We start from the raw sequence: 14192 nt of genomic DNA, 5'->3' as shown, positions 1-14192 counted from the left end.
GAGAGTGCATTTGGTCCCATTGGGGGACAGGACAGCTGTGAAATATTTGCTCTGTTCCAAAACCTAGTGGTCTGCCTACTTAGCATCCTAAACAAGTCACAACAATAACGGATTTGGAAAACTCTCCATAGGCTGCGGCACACCAAAAGCGCATGGGGGACTAGATTTTGGAACAGGCGGATATAACTAAGAATAGTGATAATGATAACAGGAAGTTACGGTTTCCCAGTCTCCATAGAAACTAATAAATGTTTTGGGCTTTTTTCTATATTCAGCTGGCCCGGTGTGCAGCAGGACCTGGGATGGATGGTTGTGTTGGGACGATACAGAGGCTGGCATCACCTCTGAGCAACACTGCCCTGACTATTTCCAGGACTTTGACCCTACAGGTGAATGTTAGAGATCGGTATAAGGTTCATTTAACCTGTATAAAGTTCAGTCTGAGCACTTGCCACTTTCTGCTCACCTGCCTAATACTCTTACGTCATCTTAGATTTATCCCAGCTCCTTTAGACCTTACGGTCAAATCATGCTAAAATCATAGGCTAAATGGCTATTAAAACTTTTATAAGACACATTTTCTGCCATGAAGAAAGATGATGTGAAAGAAAGAGCATGTTTTCAATATTAAGAATATTAAGATTTTGCAGTGAAGTTATTAAGTTACTTTAATAATTTCCAACACTTATCTTAAAAAGTGCTCAGAAAAAAAACAGTAAAATAGTACTTTAGCCATTATTTTGGTCTTTTTTTGGAGGCTGAGTGTTGCTTTATTTAAAAAAACAAACATTTTAACCACTTTCACAGAACCAAACGAACACTGGAGAAAAGAAGAAAGCAAGAGGAGAAAAAATTATATTATATTTTAGAATAAGAATAATGATATATAACACCCTAACACAATAAAAAGGTAAATAACTGGAGTAAAATATTAAATCAATAAAGCACACCACATACTGTAAATAAGACAGGAGGAATATGACATGCCATACCTCAAAATGTTATTAAGAGAAGCCAATATTATCAAGATATGGAGTTCAGACATGGTGAAAAACTTCATTTTACCAATGAATAAAGCTTTTCACTGTGTCTGGACTCCATATCTTGTTAATATTGATGCTTCTCGCTGTAACATATTTTGATCTACTTCTACTTCTGCAGAAATGGTCAGCAAAATATGTACAGAAAGTGGGCAGTGGTTCTTGCATCCTGAGAGTAACCGCACATGGACAAATTTCACCAGATGTAATTTGCACACTACTGAAGGACGAAGGGTATGAGCATAAACACAATAGTCACTTGAGATGAATATAAACACACATTTTAATGGGCTTGTAGTATAAACACTTCATGACTCTATTGTTTGTGTGATTGCAGACCGCAATGAACTTGTTCTACTTGGCGTTAATAGGTCATGGGCTCTCTTTAACGTCTTTGTTCGTCTCGCTAGGCATATTCTTCCATTTCAAGTAAGTGCAAATGTCTCTCTCACTATTGTATTCCTGTTTAATGCTCATCACAATTATTTCATGTTATTTTGCTGTCTTTTTTGTGCTTATAGGAGTTTGAGCTGCCAGAGAATTACCCTGCACAAAAACCTTTTTTTCTCCTTTGTATTAAACTCCATCATCACTATCATATGGTTAACAGCAGTGGCAAACAACCAGGAATTAGTTCAGCAAAACCCAGTAAGTGTGTACTGACAGTAACTTCTATAAATAAAATAAAATATTGTCATTTTTTTTACTCACCCTCATGTCATCCCAAACCTGTATGCTTAAATTTTTTCCCCCCTGTGGAACTCAAAAGGAAAAATTTTTAAGAAATTTGCATCTCTTGCCATAGCAGGGTTATGGGACAAAAGGGTGGATAAATGAAGGCAGTATTTTCCTTTGATCATTTAAAGGCATTACAGTATGTCATCAATCTGCTTTACTAATCGTCCTTAAATGTCTGTGCTACTATTATTCAGGTCAGCTGCAAAGTATCACAATTTATCCATTTGTACATCTTTGGATGCAACTACTTCTGGATGCTTTGTGAAGGGATTTACTTGCACACTCTCATTGTTGTGGCAGTGTTTGCTGAAAAACAGCATTTAATGTGGTACTACCTTCTTGGATGGGGTGAGTTTTCAAATAAATCAAAGAATTTTATTCACAGCATTGATTGAATAAACTAAGCCTAACTTCTTTTAAACCATATCTTTTTTTTAAACAACAGGTTTCCCACTAATACCCGCTATAATACATGCTGTAGCCAGAAGTTATTACTACAATGATAAGTGAGTATACTTTTTCTGTAGCAAAATAACAATTTTTTTCATAACGAGTTGTTTAGGTCTAATGGTAAAAAAAACATTAAAAAAACACACACAAAAAAAAACACTTTAAAGTATTTATGTTATTGCACCTTATCTATTTGTGTCTGTAGATTTCAATTACAATACCCATCTTAAAGGCTGCTTTCTGTTTTTTTCGTACACTGATCCAGAAATCTCAGTAGCACCACGTGCATATGCCAAACCTTCCAGTTTTATTCCTATGTATATGCTGAAGGTTTTTACTGAGGGGTTTGTGCATATATCATTTGCGTGTTTTTTACACATTTTATTCCTAAAATTATGATTTGTTTTTCTGGCTGTTGACAGTATTTTATGATTTATGGTGTGATAAAAAAGATATCAAAAATAGATTTCCTTTGCCTGTAATACTTTATATAAACAAAATGAAAAAAAGAATTGGTCCCACTTTATATTAAGTGGCTTTAAGTACTATGTACGGTACTTACATCGAAAAATAAGTACAATGCACTTATTGTGTTCATGTTATATTGTAAAACACTTTTGCTGTTATTGAGGTGTGATACGGGTAAGGTTAGGGACAGGTGTGGTGGTATGGGTAGGTTTAAGGGTGGGTTAATGTGTAAGGGAAGGGTCAACAGTGTAATTATAAATGTAATTACATAAATTAATTACAGCTGTAATTACATGCAGGTATTTTTAAAATATAAGTACAATGTAAAAACATGTATGTACACAATAAGTCCATTGAATCAAATTATTAATTTCCATGTTAGTATATAGTAATTAAAACCACTTAATATAAAGTGGGACCAAATCATTTTATACCTGTCTTTATCCATTGTTCAGATTTCTGTTCTGGACATTTATGTAAATTAGTGCATATTTAAACATTGCATTTTAGAAAACTGAATGTTTACAATTCTTAATGTAATCGAACATCTGGGCTAGTGATACTTTTTATTTTTGATATTTCATTTATTTGTACTTTTATACGCTACACTCAAAAACAAAAGATTTTTACTCAAAATTTTACACAAAATAATACTCAATATTGAACATTTGGCTAACCCTTGCCTTCCTAATACACAGTTGTTGGATCAGCTCAAATACTTCTCTGCTATACATTATTCATGGCCCCATCTGTGCTGCACTGCTGGTAAGACATCTGGATGTTTTTGTCCTTTTCGTTTTCAAAACACATTCTTTTTGTGCAACATTAATTATAATCTTTGTGTATTGTTTGTGCAAATTACATCCAGAAGATTGTATTCACCAATCTGAATTCATTTTTGAGTAGCCAAGCACAATGTTTATATGTATCAGTACATCAAAAAGAACACCAGCATGCTAAAGCGGTTTGAATACTGACATCTGACATGATCTGCCAGCCAGCTGAGATCCTTTGTCTTTGTTTTGCGTTTGCCACTCATCTTTCTGTCCTTCCAGGTGAACTTGTTCTTTCTGCTGAACATCGTACGAGTCCTCATCACCAAACTGAAAGTAACACACCAAGCTGAGTCTAGTCTGTATATGAAAGCTGTCCGTGCCACCCTCATTCTGGTTCCACTCTTGGGCATCCAGTACGTTCTCCTCCCTTATAAACCTGGGGGGCGCGTTTCCGCTGAAATCTACGACTACATCATGCATATCTTAATGCATTATCAGGTAAAAAGCTGTCAAATAGTATCAATATGTCAAATAAACATCAATCTGACATGTACATCTTTGGTACACACTCTAATGGCTATAATATATTTTCAATTATATAACCAAAAATAAGTTTAATTTGTTTGTCAGTTCACCTTTTAGTGCTTAATCCTGTTCTGTACATACACAGTTCAGTAATTTACAGGAGTGACAACCGCATTCTACAACCGGATTAACACCCGAAAATTTAGGTAGTGACAACCGCATAAAAAAATTCTATGCAGTATGTATGGAACCGAATTGAACAATTAGTTGTTAATGGCATATTTAAACATGCATCAGAGATGTGTCTCTCTTATGTGTGCGGTGCAAGAAAACCACAGGGAAATTGGTATGATCTTTGTCTCATTCATGTTGCTAGAAAAAAACAATCAACAAGAAGAAGCCCATAATACACTAAGGCTGCTCTCACACTGGACTCATTTGCTGCGGTCCGAGCCCGAGCGCGTTTGTTCCTGCCCCCATAAACTTGATCGCTTTATGAACCAAACCTAAGCAACGAGCCCAAAAACGCTTATAACAAGTGGCAATGGCAAAACTTCAAAAGCGCCCTCTGCGAAGCAGATTCACGCCTCTGTGAATGGTGGTTTAGTTAAAATTGCAGAACATAATTAGTCTTTGGTCGCTGTAATATTACTTTTGTCAAAAATAGTGGATACCAAACACGGCAGATGCCAGAACTTTGCAATGGTTAGCAACCATGCTGTCAAGCATCACAATGTCGGGAGCGAGTCGTGTTCCGTAGACTCCCTTATTTAAAGGAACCGTATGTAAGATTGTGGCCGAAACTGGTACTGCAATCACTTTCAAATTACTGTAGAGCGGTGTATCCCCTCCCCCTCCCCCTGACTCGAAGTTGCCAGATAGGCTGGCATTTTTATCCGACACGTTTGTAGCTGCAGCTGTGGTAACTAGAGCAGAGCTGGCAACCCGGATGCCGAAACACTACTGACTTCGTGATTGGTAGATAGGTGGAGGGTGGAGCATCAGGCCAAAACACAAGATGACAACATCAACATCAGTTGAGGGCTGCAACTTCACTTTTTAAATAACAATATCCTGGCCGGACTACTGTTGTCAGTGATATAAGTATTTGAAATAAACATGATTTCTTAATGACTAGTGACATATCAGGGCCATTTTATGATTAATTGAAATACATTTCTTACATACGGTTCCTTTAAATGTGGTTGTCACTCCTGAAACTTTACAACGTGTACATGGCCTATATCAGCAAGGGTCAGACTATAATTCTCAATTATATTTGAAACAAATATTATTTTGCAGTTCCTAACTTTAATTATTTGCCAGTGCCAATTTTTACTTATATTTTGCACTTGTGGAGTGTTCCATTTTGACCATGTAATAATACATTATTATTATTGCAAGACTGGGTTTCCCATTCTCTTTATCTCTTTGACTGGCAGAAGCTCAGCAGCCTATAATTAAGTTTACTTAATTAAGCTTGTAAAGCAAATGGCAACAGAAGCTCTGTTGTTACTAGCCAGAGGGGAAAACTTGTCTCTTTTGATATTCTGCTTTTAATCACTAATCCTCATATTGTTCCTAAACCATATTCTGTTATTTTTTCTGTGGTAAACAAAAGAAAAGTTTTCAACACTGGTCTTTTCCATTAAACAACACTATGAAAGTCCCATAAAAAGTACAGGCCAAAATGTAAGTCAATATTCACATATCATTTTGATTTCCATTAAGCTCTACTGAAGAAATAACAGCATAGCAAAAGTAAATATCCCTTTTGGGGGGTGAACCATTCATTTAAAAAAACATCAGGCCACTTGCCTCTTAAAAGTCTGACTCCTGAACATTTATTCTGAAATTGGTAGGTGTACAGCAACAAGAAAATATTAATTTGTAGTCTGCTGTGCAGAAAACAGCAAAGTGAGAAGCCTTGGACAGCTGGTACTGCTAGACCTAGCTGAATCGGCACAATGAATAATGCAACAAAACAGGCTTGTCATCCCAGATGACTCTTTGTGCACATCAAGAGCACTTTCTGCCAAAATGTGTCAAAACACAAGGGAGAACAGTACTCACCACCAGCCGAGAAAATGATTAGTGAAGAGGTTGCGATATGGGAGATTATAGTTTAGTAATGCAAGATAGCAGTTTATGCGGATTTACTGCTGACATGCATTTCTGATTGTATGTTTAAGGGACTGCTGGTGGCCACAATCTTCTGCTTTTTCAACGGAGAGGTAAGAGTTTACCCCACTAAAATGAAAAATGTCCTGTTTAGCTGCAGGAATTGTGCAACATCCTTTTCCTTGAAAGCAGAGCTCAGATATGGAGATTCTGTATTGGCTGTTTATTTCTAAATCCTAAAAATATTGGCAGATGTCCACATGTACCAATATGAGAAGCCTGACTCAGAGGGAACCTGTCCAAATCATTTAGTTTTTTTGTTGAGCTGTTTTAGAGGCAATGTGGTAATGAGGCTTGCAGAAGCTAATATGGATGACATTACCGGTCCGGCAGTTAAAGGGATAGTTCACTTTGAAATTCATTTTTGGTATGTTTTAGCTTACCTCAAGGGCATCCAAGATGTAGGTGTCTTTTTTTCCGCGGTAGTTTCAATTTTGATATTTTTAGGTCAAACCGTTCTTGTCTGTCAGTCATATAATGCAGGTCTATGGTCACGGTCTCAAAACACAAGCACAGAGTCCAAATTAAAACAATTCCCCGTCGTCCAAATTAAACAATTCCCCATCGTAAGTACACATTGATGGCCTGAGACACGAAACGAGCGGTTTGTGTGAGAAAACGAACAGTATTTATATAGTTTTTAGCTCTTATACGCAGCCACGTCCAAGTGATCTGAGGGCGCTCGCGCATCCTGGTGTGTGACGTGTACGCAGACTGGTGCATAGATATATATACACTAGATGTCGCTTTGTCTACGGCAGTTCATTGGAACGAATGTCTTTAAGGTGACATCTAGTGTATATATCTATGCACCAGTCTGCGTACACGTCAGATCAGATCACTCGGACATGTCTGCGTATAAGAGGTAAAAAACGATATAAATACTGTTCGTTTTCTCACACAAACCGCTCGTTTCGTGTCTCAGGCCATCAATGTGTACTTACGATGGGGAATTGTTTAATTTGGACGACGGGGAATTGTTTTAATTTGGACTCTGTGCTTGTGTTTTGAGACCGTGACCATAGACCTGCATTATATGACTGACAGACAAGAACGGTTTGACCTAAAAATATCAAAATTGAAACTACCGCGGAAAAAAAGACACCTACATCTTGGATGCCCTTGAGGTAAGCTAAAACATACCAAAAATGAATTTCAAAGTGAACTATCCCTTTAATGCAGCCTGTGTGCTTGAATTGATGGCTGATGTTATGACGATATATCAGCTACAGTGTTTGCTGTATTGCTTACAAAATGTATGACGAAAGGTTCCGAAAGGAGGTTTTCACAGCAATGGCATAGAAGAACCATTTTTGCTTTCCAAAAAACCCTTAAAGGGGCTATATGTAGAATTCAGACCCTTGTTATTAGCGACACCAGTGGCCGTTTAGTGAACTGCAGCCAGCAACTTATTGCTTGTGCTCGCACTCGTGCACACGTAACATACAAGACACTGAACTTGATTCAATGTCCCGATTTTGTTCTTTGCTCAGAAGTAAAAAGAAGTTGGAAATACCTTTACAGCTAAATACTTTTAACGAACATCCAGATGCCGTCCACGCTGCTGAGAGCGACGTTTAGATTAATATTTAATGCACGCTTTCCTCTCAATAACAAATAAACACACAACATAACTGACAGCGGTGAGAAAACATCAGTTAAAAAAGCATCAGATCATAGCGATGTGGATAAGTTTGCACCAGCTCTGCAATTCACTGCCATCATGTCGATAGATGAGGTAATTAAAATTACACTGTAATGATAAAGTAGCCTATATTTGAGACTGTAGGCTATATAGATCTAAGACTATAGTTTGAAATAATCCCTTTTCTTAGCATGACACATTGACATTTCAGAATAGCTCTGTTGGCTTTATCCTGAACACTGTATAAGCATTAATTTCATGTGTCATTGAAAGAAACTCTCAGGAGTGCGCGTAAATGTTACATCCTTTGGATTTTCCCGGAAAAAATCCCATAGGGATTTATGGGAGGCCCAATCTCGAGTCCTTCCCATAAAAAAACTGTCTATAGACTTTCATAGACAACCTAGGAAGTCAGGGAAGGTCTTGTTTTTAAGTTTTGTTACAAGCCGTTCACACATTGTCAATAAAACAGTGATTAATACATTAAAATTATTACATATAGCCCCTTTAAGTGAACAGTTCTTAGAAGAACCATTTTTTCTTAGTGTAAAGTATTTTAATAATCTGAAGAACCAACTGTTTGTGCAATGGAAAGATTCTTTGTGGAACCATAAATGCTAATAAAGAACCTTTATTTTTAAGAGTTTATACAGTATACCACTGTAAAATATAAATGTTATAATAAATGTTTTACAGTTTTGAGTTTTGTTGCATGGCAGTGCATTTTAGTACTGATGCCAGACTTATATATTAAACTTATAAATCAAATTAGATGTCTAGTAATTGTATAGTCATTTTTTTTATTAGAATATTCAAAAATATGCATTACCACATGGTTATAAAAGCAAAATCATGCTCGCTGTTTTAGCAATACATTATTATTACATATTCATTAAAATACAACTCAATTGTGATAAAAACAAGTGAAATTAATCTATGATTTTGGTCATGACACCCACTCCCCCAAATGGTGCCATGTGTTTAGAGATTTTATGTCTAAATTATCCATTTTATTTTATAAAACTAGTTAAAAGTGATTTGTTATAAATGCTCAAAAAGTAGATAATGTGTTATTCAAGCTGCATGATAAGTGATGTATATTCACTGAGATCATCTGTCCAAACTTCCCCAGGTCCAAGCGGTTGTAAGGCGGCACTGGAACCAGTACCGCATCCAGTTTGGAAGCACCATCACACAGTCCGATGCTCTGAGGTCTGCCTCGTACACGGCGTCCTCCATCACAGAGGTCCAGGGCTGTTACAGCATCGATGGCCACACAGAACACTTGAATGGCAAAAACTGCAACGACATTGACAGCACCATCTTAAAACCAGAGAATCCCTTTGCCTGATGCCACTGAACGTGGCAGTATATATATAAACTGTTTATTACAGCGACAGTTACATGGCTGACTTGGACCTACTACAAATGTAGTACATAATTCACTGCTCATACTCTGAAGGGTGGGGAAAAGGCATTTCTCCAAGAATTTACACTGAAAAACATTTTGCTACCTTCATTTAATGTTCATTGGACAAATACAAGCATTATTTGCCTGGTCTTTGTACTTCGCAGTATTGTAGTTTGTTAGACTGCTGTCTGCAGTGGAGTTATGTGTAAATATTCAGCTCTTATACTGTATGTAATGCATTTCTTTGTCTTATAGGATTGTCCTTGTGATAAAAAAGAAAAATCTAATCCAAATGATGAGCACACTGAGAAATGTATATTTTACTGAAAAAACAAACAAACAAAACAACTATATATATATATATATATATATATATATATATATATATATATATTGTTGAAACAAAAATTGAAGAGGGTGCAAATGCCAATGTCGCCTTTTCTTTTATAACACTGATTTGGCAACTATTTTAATGTAAATCTGAAGACAGAATTATAGCCAGCTGTTGTCTTTGTTTATTTGGACAAGAAGTAAATTGAAACTTCAGGAAGACATCAATAAGATTTAGTATTTTTAGTATGCACGATTTTTTATTCTGATTGCTATTTAAGTATATCTGTTATTTGACGACACAGATCACAAATATTGTGAGAACATGTAAAGTAATTCAAAAACACCTGCTTTAGGGACCCCTGAAAATGACACTGGAGATTGGACCATAATTTATGCAACATTTCTAGCTTTAGTAAGAACTCAGTGTGAAGCCTTACAGTATGAAAACATGCTCATCCCTTTAAAATATATTTATAAATATAATCTAATTTATATGCTTAATAAAAAAAATAAAAAAAATAATATATATATATATATACATGCCACATTTTCAGTGTGTTTGACATCATATTTCTCAACATGCTTGTAGTGTTCAGTCATGTGACCTATGAAATCAGGTACAATAATCCGCTACCTAGAGTATGCTACTCATATTTCCTATAATACGCTTGGAGTGTTTGAGATATCACTCTCTAGTGTCAAAGGCAGGGATTCAGAAGCAATCTGTGAATCTAAATAGATAAAAAAGGTTCCTGATATTTGACCCTGTGGTATATTCTACCTTTAACCCACTCGGCCTAAATTCAATTACATTCCATATGATTTAAATAATGCGCCCAGTGTTTATTTCCTTTGATGTCACAGAGTTACCTAAACGCCGTTCTTCTCTGAAAATCAGCAAGTTTTCATAATGCTTAAAGGAATAGTTCACCCAAACATTTTTATTGTCATTATTTGCCAACGCACCTTCATTTTAATCCAATATGCAGTTAGTTATTTCTGTTTGACAAAAGGAGAACTTCTGATGAATCTTACGCCACTCTTTCTAATGATGTTCACATCTGTCTAACGTACCATTAATATAATTCATATCTGACTCATGCACTATATTCTAAGCTTTCTGAACTCCTACAATATTTACATTTCAATCTATTCAACAGACTGAAATTTAATTCATTAAGAGTGTTGAGTATGAATGAGCCAATTGATGTGGTTCATAAATAAGTGGGGGGAAAAATTCCCAGATCTTGTCACATTATTTTTGGGTGAACTACTCATTTAATTCCTGCTTTTGTCCATATTAAACCATGAAAACAGAATTGATGACAGGCAATGCTACAAAAGCAGGAATGTGCTTGTCCTAAATATGTAAATATTGTTTTGTTAACATAACTCAATCTGGGTTCAGAACAAATCAGTATTAATATTGCAAATCACAGCATGTAAAAAAAAAAAAGCCAATCAAACATCCACTCTATCGTCTCATCAGGTTCCGCAATATCTTTTTCCTTGAATGTCATTTCTTTTTCATGAATGTGTGCCAATTACTGTTGCTCAAGATGTTTTGTTATTTTTATGTTGTTTGTGATAATTTGTGTTTCAGTGAAGACAAAACACTCACTGCAGGACGGTTTCATATGTTTCATATATGTTGCAAATACATATTCGCTTGTCGTTTTTCGACCTGGTATTTTTAAGGTTGTACTTTGTTGGTATCAGAATAGTTGTATTATGTCTATGCTGCACCTAAATTCAACCACTACAAATGTTCTTTTCTGTATGAATGTAATTTGTCTTTTGTTCTCCTAAGGTGTATTCGTGTAACATTTATTTCATAAAATGTGGGCAGTTGCAATCATGTGTATCGTATTATTCTGTAATTATAGATTATTATTTCAAGTGTCTTGTTTGAATACTAATGCGTGTTTCATTAAAAGCACTGGGGTGTGGAACAGACGCTGGTCAAAATATAAAGGCACATAAAAGGATCCACTATTCACACTGAGCACGATTGAAGTTCATTTACTCAAACTCCAAGGGCAATCTAATGACGTCCACTCACAAAGCCATGTTCATCATCAAACGTGTTCTTCAACTGCCATCAGTCGAGTGCATTTTTGATAAGGTGGCTTATAGGAAAACAAACCCACAATTCTCTAGGAACAGCTAAAGGCAATGCATCTAGATGAACGCTGCTCTGTTAAAGTTAGAGAAAGTTTCACAACAACTACACTCGTGGGCAAAAAGGCTAAGCCAAAAATGGCACAATATTTAGTGGTCTTTTAATGGTCTTCACCATTTTAATCACAAATCACTGGTCAGGTAATTAGCATGAATTGCACAAGTAACTGTAGATAAAGTAACTTAGCACAGAATAGCCTTCCCCTTTGTTTTCTTTAAATGTTTAAGCCGTGTGGGTAAATTTGCAGACAGCTTTTTACAGTCAGTGTTGGTGGCTTCAAATAGTTCATGAGTGATTGAAAAATTTATCTCAGATGTTTTTCTGAGACCGCAATGGCTTTTTAAGTAGTGCAATTGCTTACATTTTCTGACCAATAATTTGTGGTTCAGACAATTAAAAGCTTAGAGTTTAGCCATTTTTGGCTTGGCCCATTATTTTGCAATCAATAATAATAACACACACATATATATATATATATATATATATATATATATATATATATTTTTTTTTTTTTTTTTTTTTTTTTTTTTTTGTGCCTTTCTAAAACCCAAGGTCTCTTTACCAAGTTAGAGGCAAAAAAATATTGTTATTTAGTAAAGTGTTAATTAGCATTAATTAACTATACAATAAAATATCTATAGGCCTCTTTACACAGCCAAGTTCTGTGCCAGCACACAATTCAGTGCAAGGATGAAATGCTGCATAAAAGCCAGACTAAAGTATGCCTGCTCTGACACACCTCTAATTGCTTCTGTGGCACCTTTGCAGTGTATCCAGACCAGATGGTGGACCTGCGCCTAGACATGACCACAATGCATGATGTAGTCAGCCGGATCCGGGCCGTTTAGATGGAGGACCTGCACCTAGACACGACCACAACGCATCCCTGAAGTGTCAGCAGAGATTGTGTAAACTAGACTCTCCCCTGTGAAGGCCTCATCGACACGACAGCCATCGGCACTGATCCTCAACAAACCCGTCTCCATACCGGCATGACTCTGATCTTCAACCAGATGGAACTGGATATTATTCTGATTGTTCCAAACCAATCTGACTTCTGACCTATAATGCTGCCTGAATCATAATTATCATTGGTCATTGACCAGAGCCTGGGTTCTCCATTCTGCCACCTGATGGAGTTTTGGTTCCTTTCCACTGGTCGCCTTTTCCCACCTTTGTTGCCTTTGGCTTGGCTTGCTTAGTTGGGGACATTAAATGTAACATTTAATTTAATATTCAACAATAATATATCTGCCTGCATTGCAGTATAAAAATACAGTTGCCTTAACATATAAACCGACTGTGAACTGCTCATTTAGTAGCCATTGATGAAAAATAAATAAATAAAAAGATTTGTAAGTAAGCACTGAAATAACTAATATGTCATTATTTTATGTAATAAATGAAAATGAACACTTCAAGTAAAGAGTTACTTTTAAAAAATGGGAAACAGAACACAAAAAGTAAAAATAAGATGATATAGCTGAATTATTACCTGCTAGAGTAAATTTACAGGCGTAATGTCTGTACTGCATGTCATGGATACTTTTGAGAACTAAAGGGCATCATGCTGGGATTGAAGACAAAAAAAAAAAGTTCTACAAAGGAAGAAGTGGCCGCCAGATGTTTCCTTTGACATGCCACAGTGCAGCATTAAATTGAGAACATATGTGCTCCTGGACCACAAAACCAGTCACATGGGTCAATTTTTGGAAATTGAGATTTATACATCACTTGAAAGCTGAATAAATAAGATTTATATTGATGTATGGTTTGTTATGATATGACCATATTTGGCCGAGATATTATGGAATATGAGGGTGCAAAAAAATCTAAACATTGAGAAAATCGTCCATTAATGTTCGCGATTGTGCTGCATCCACTCACAAAAAGAAATGTTTTTATATATATTCACGGTAGGAAATTTACAAAATATCTTCATGGAACATGATCTTTACTTAATATCCTAATGATTTTTGGCATAAAAGAAAAATCGATAATTTTGCCACATACAATGTATTGTTGGGTATTGCCACAAATTTACCCGAGCGACTTGTGACTGGTTTTGTGATCCAGGGTCACATATGGTGTCCACCATCTTGGACAGAATTAAGTAAACGGGGCAATCCCAGAGAGCATTGTGATGTAGTCTTTACAACACTTGAATGGAAAACAAATCGTGAAAGAGTTGTATGACACTGAGAAATACAAAAAAGTTAGTTTTTTTAATACAGGACTCCCTTAGAGACATGAAGTCATCGTCAATAATACGAGTCTGAAAAGTGATACGTTGGTGCCCTTTTCCTTTGGCTTGAACCTGAGTAGTATGCGTTTTATTTATTCCGTTCCAACTGAAAAGATGATGTTCAGTGTTCAAGCTAAAAGAACCCTCTCTCTCAACACATAGAACGGTGTCTAATCAGAGGGAAAGTCCACTGAAACT

The 14192-nt window shown here is 36.1% G+C and overlaps 1 protein-coding gene across 1 annotated transcript in view; it reads left to right on the top strand.

The window, feature by feature from the left end:
* The window catches only part of calcrla (calcitonin receptor-like a), a 29169-nt gene extending 17747 nt beyond the window's left edge, over positions 1-11422 (top strand). The window contains exons 4-13 of the mRNA XM_082176690.1: positions 276-389; positions 1162-1274; positions 1378-1469; positions 1562-1688; positions 1973-2126; positions 2224-2284; positions 3395-3461; positions 3752-3970; positions 6190-6231; positions 8956-11422. Of these exons, the coding sequence (XP_082032816.1) occupies positions 276-389; positions 1162-1274; positions 1378-1469; positions 1562-1688; positions 1973-2126; positions 2224-2284; positions 3395-3461; positions 3752-3970; positions 6190-6231; positions 8956-9174 (1208 nt within the window). The 3' untranslated portion in view covers positions 9175-11422. The remainder of the gene's footprint in view (positions 1-275; positions 390-1161; positions 1275-1377; positions 1470-1561; positions 1689-1972; positions 2127-2223; positions 2285-3394; positions 3462-3751; positions 3971-6189; positions 6232-8955) is intronic.
* Positions 11423-14192: the final 2770 nt, after the last annotated feature.

This window comes from Leuciscus leuciscus (assembly GCF_965113295.1).
Source record: "Leuciscus leuciscus genome assembly, chromosome: 7".
Taxonomy (NCBI): domain Eukaryota; kingdom Metazoa; phylum Chordata; class Actinopteri; order Cypriniformes; family Leuciscidae; genus Leuciscus; species Leuciscus leuciscus.
The sequence above is the reverse complement of the archived record's forward strand: the minus strand, read 5'-3'. Positions and strand labels throughout refer to the sequence as shown.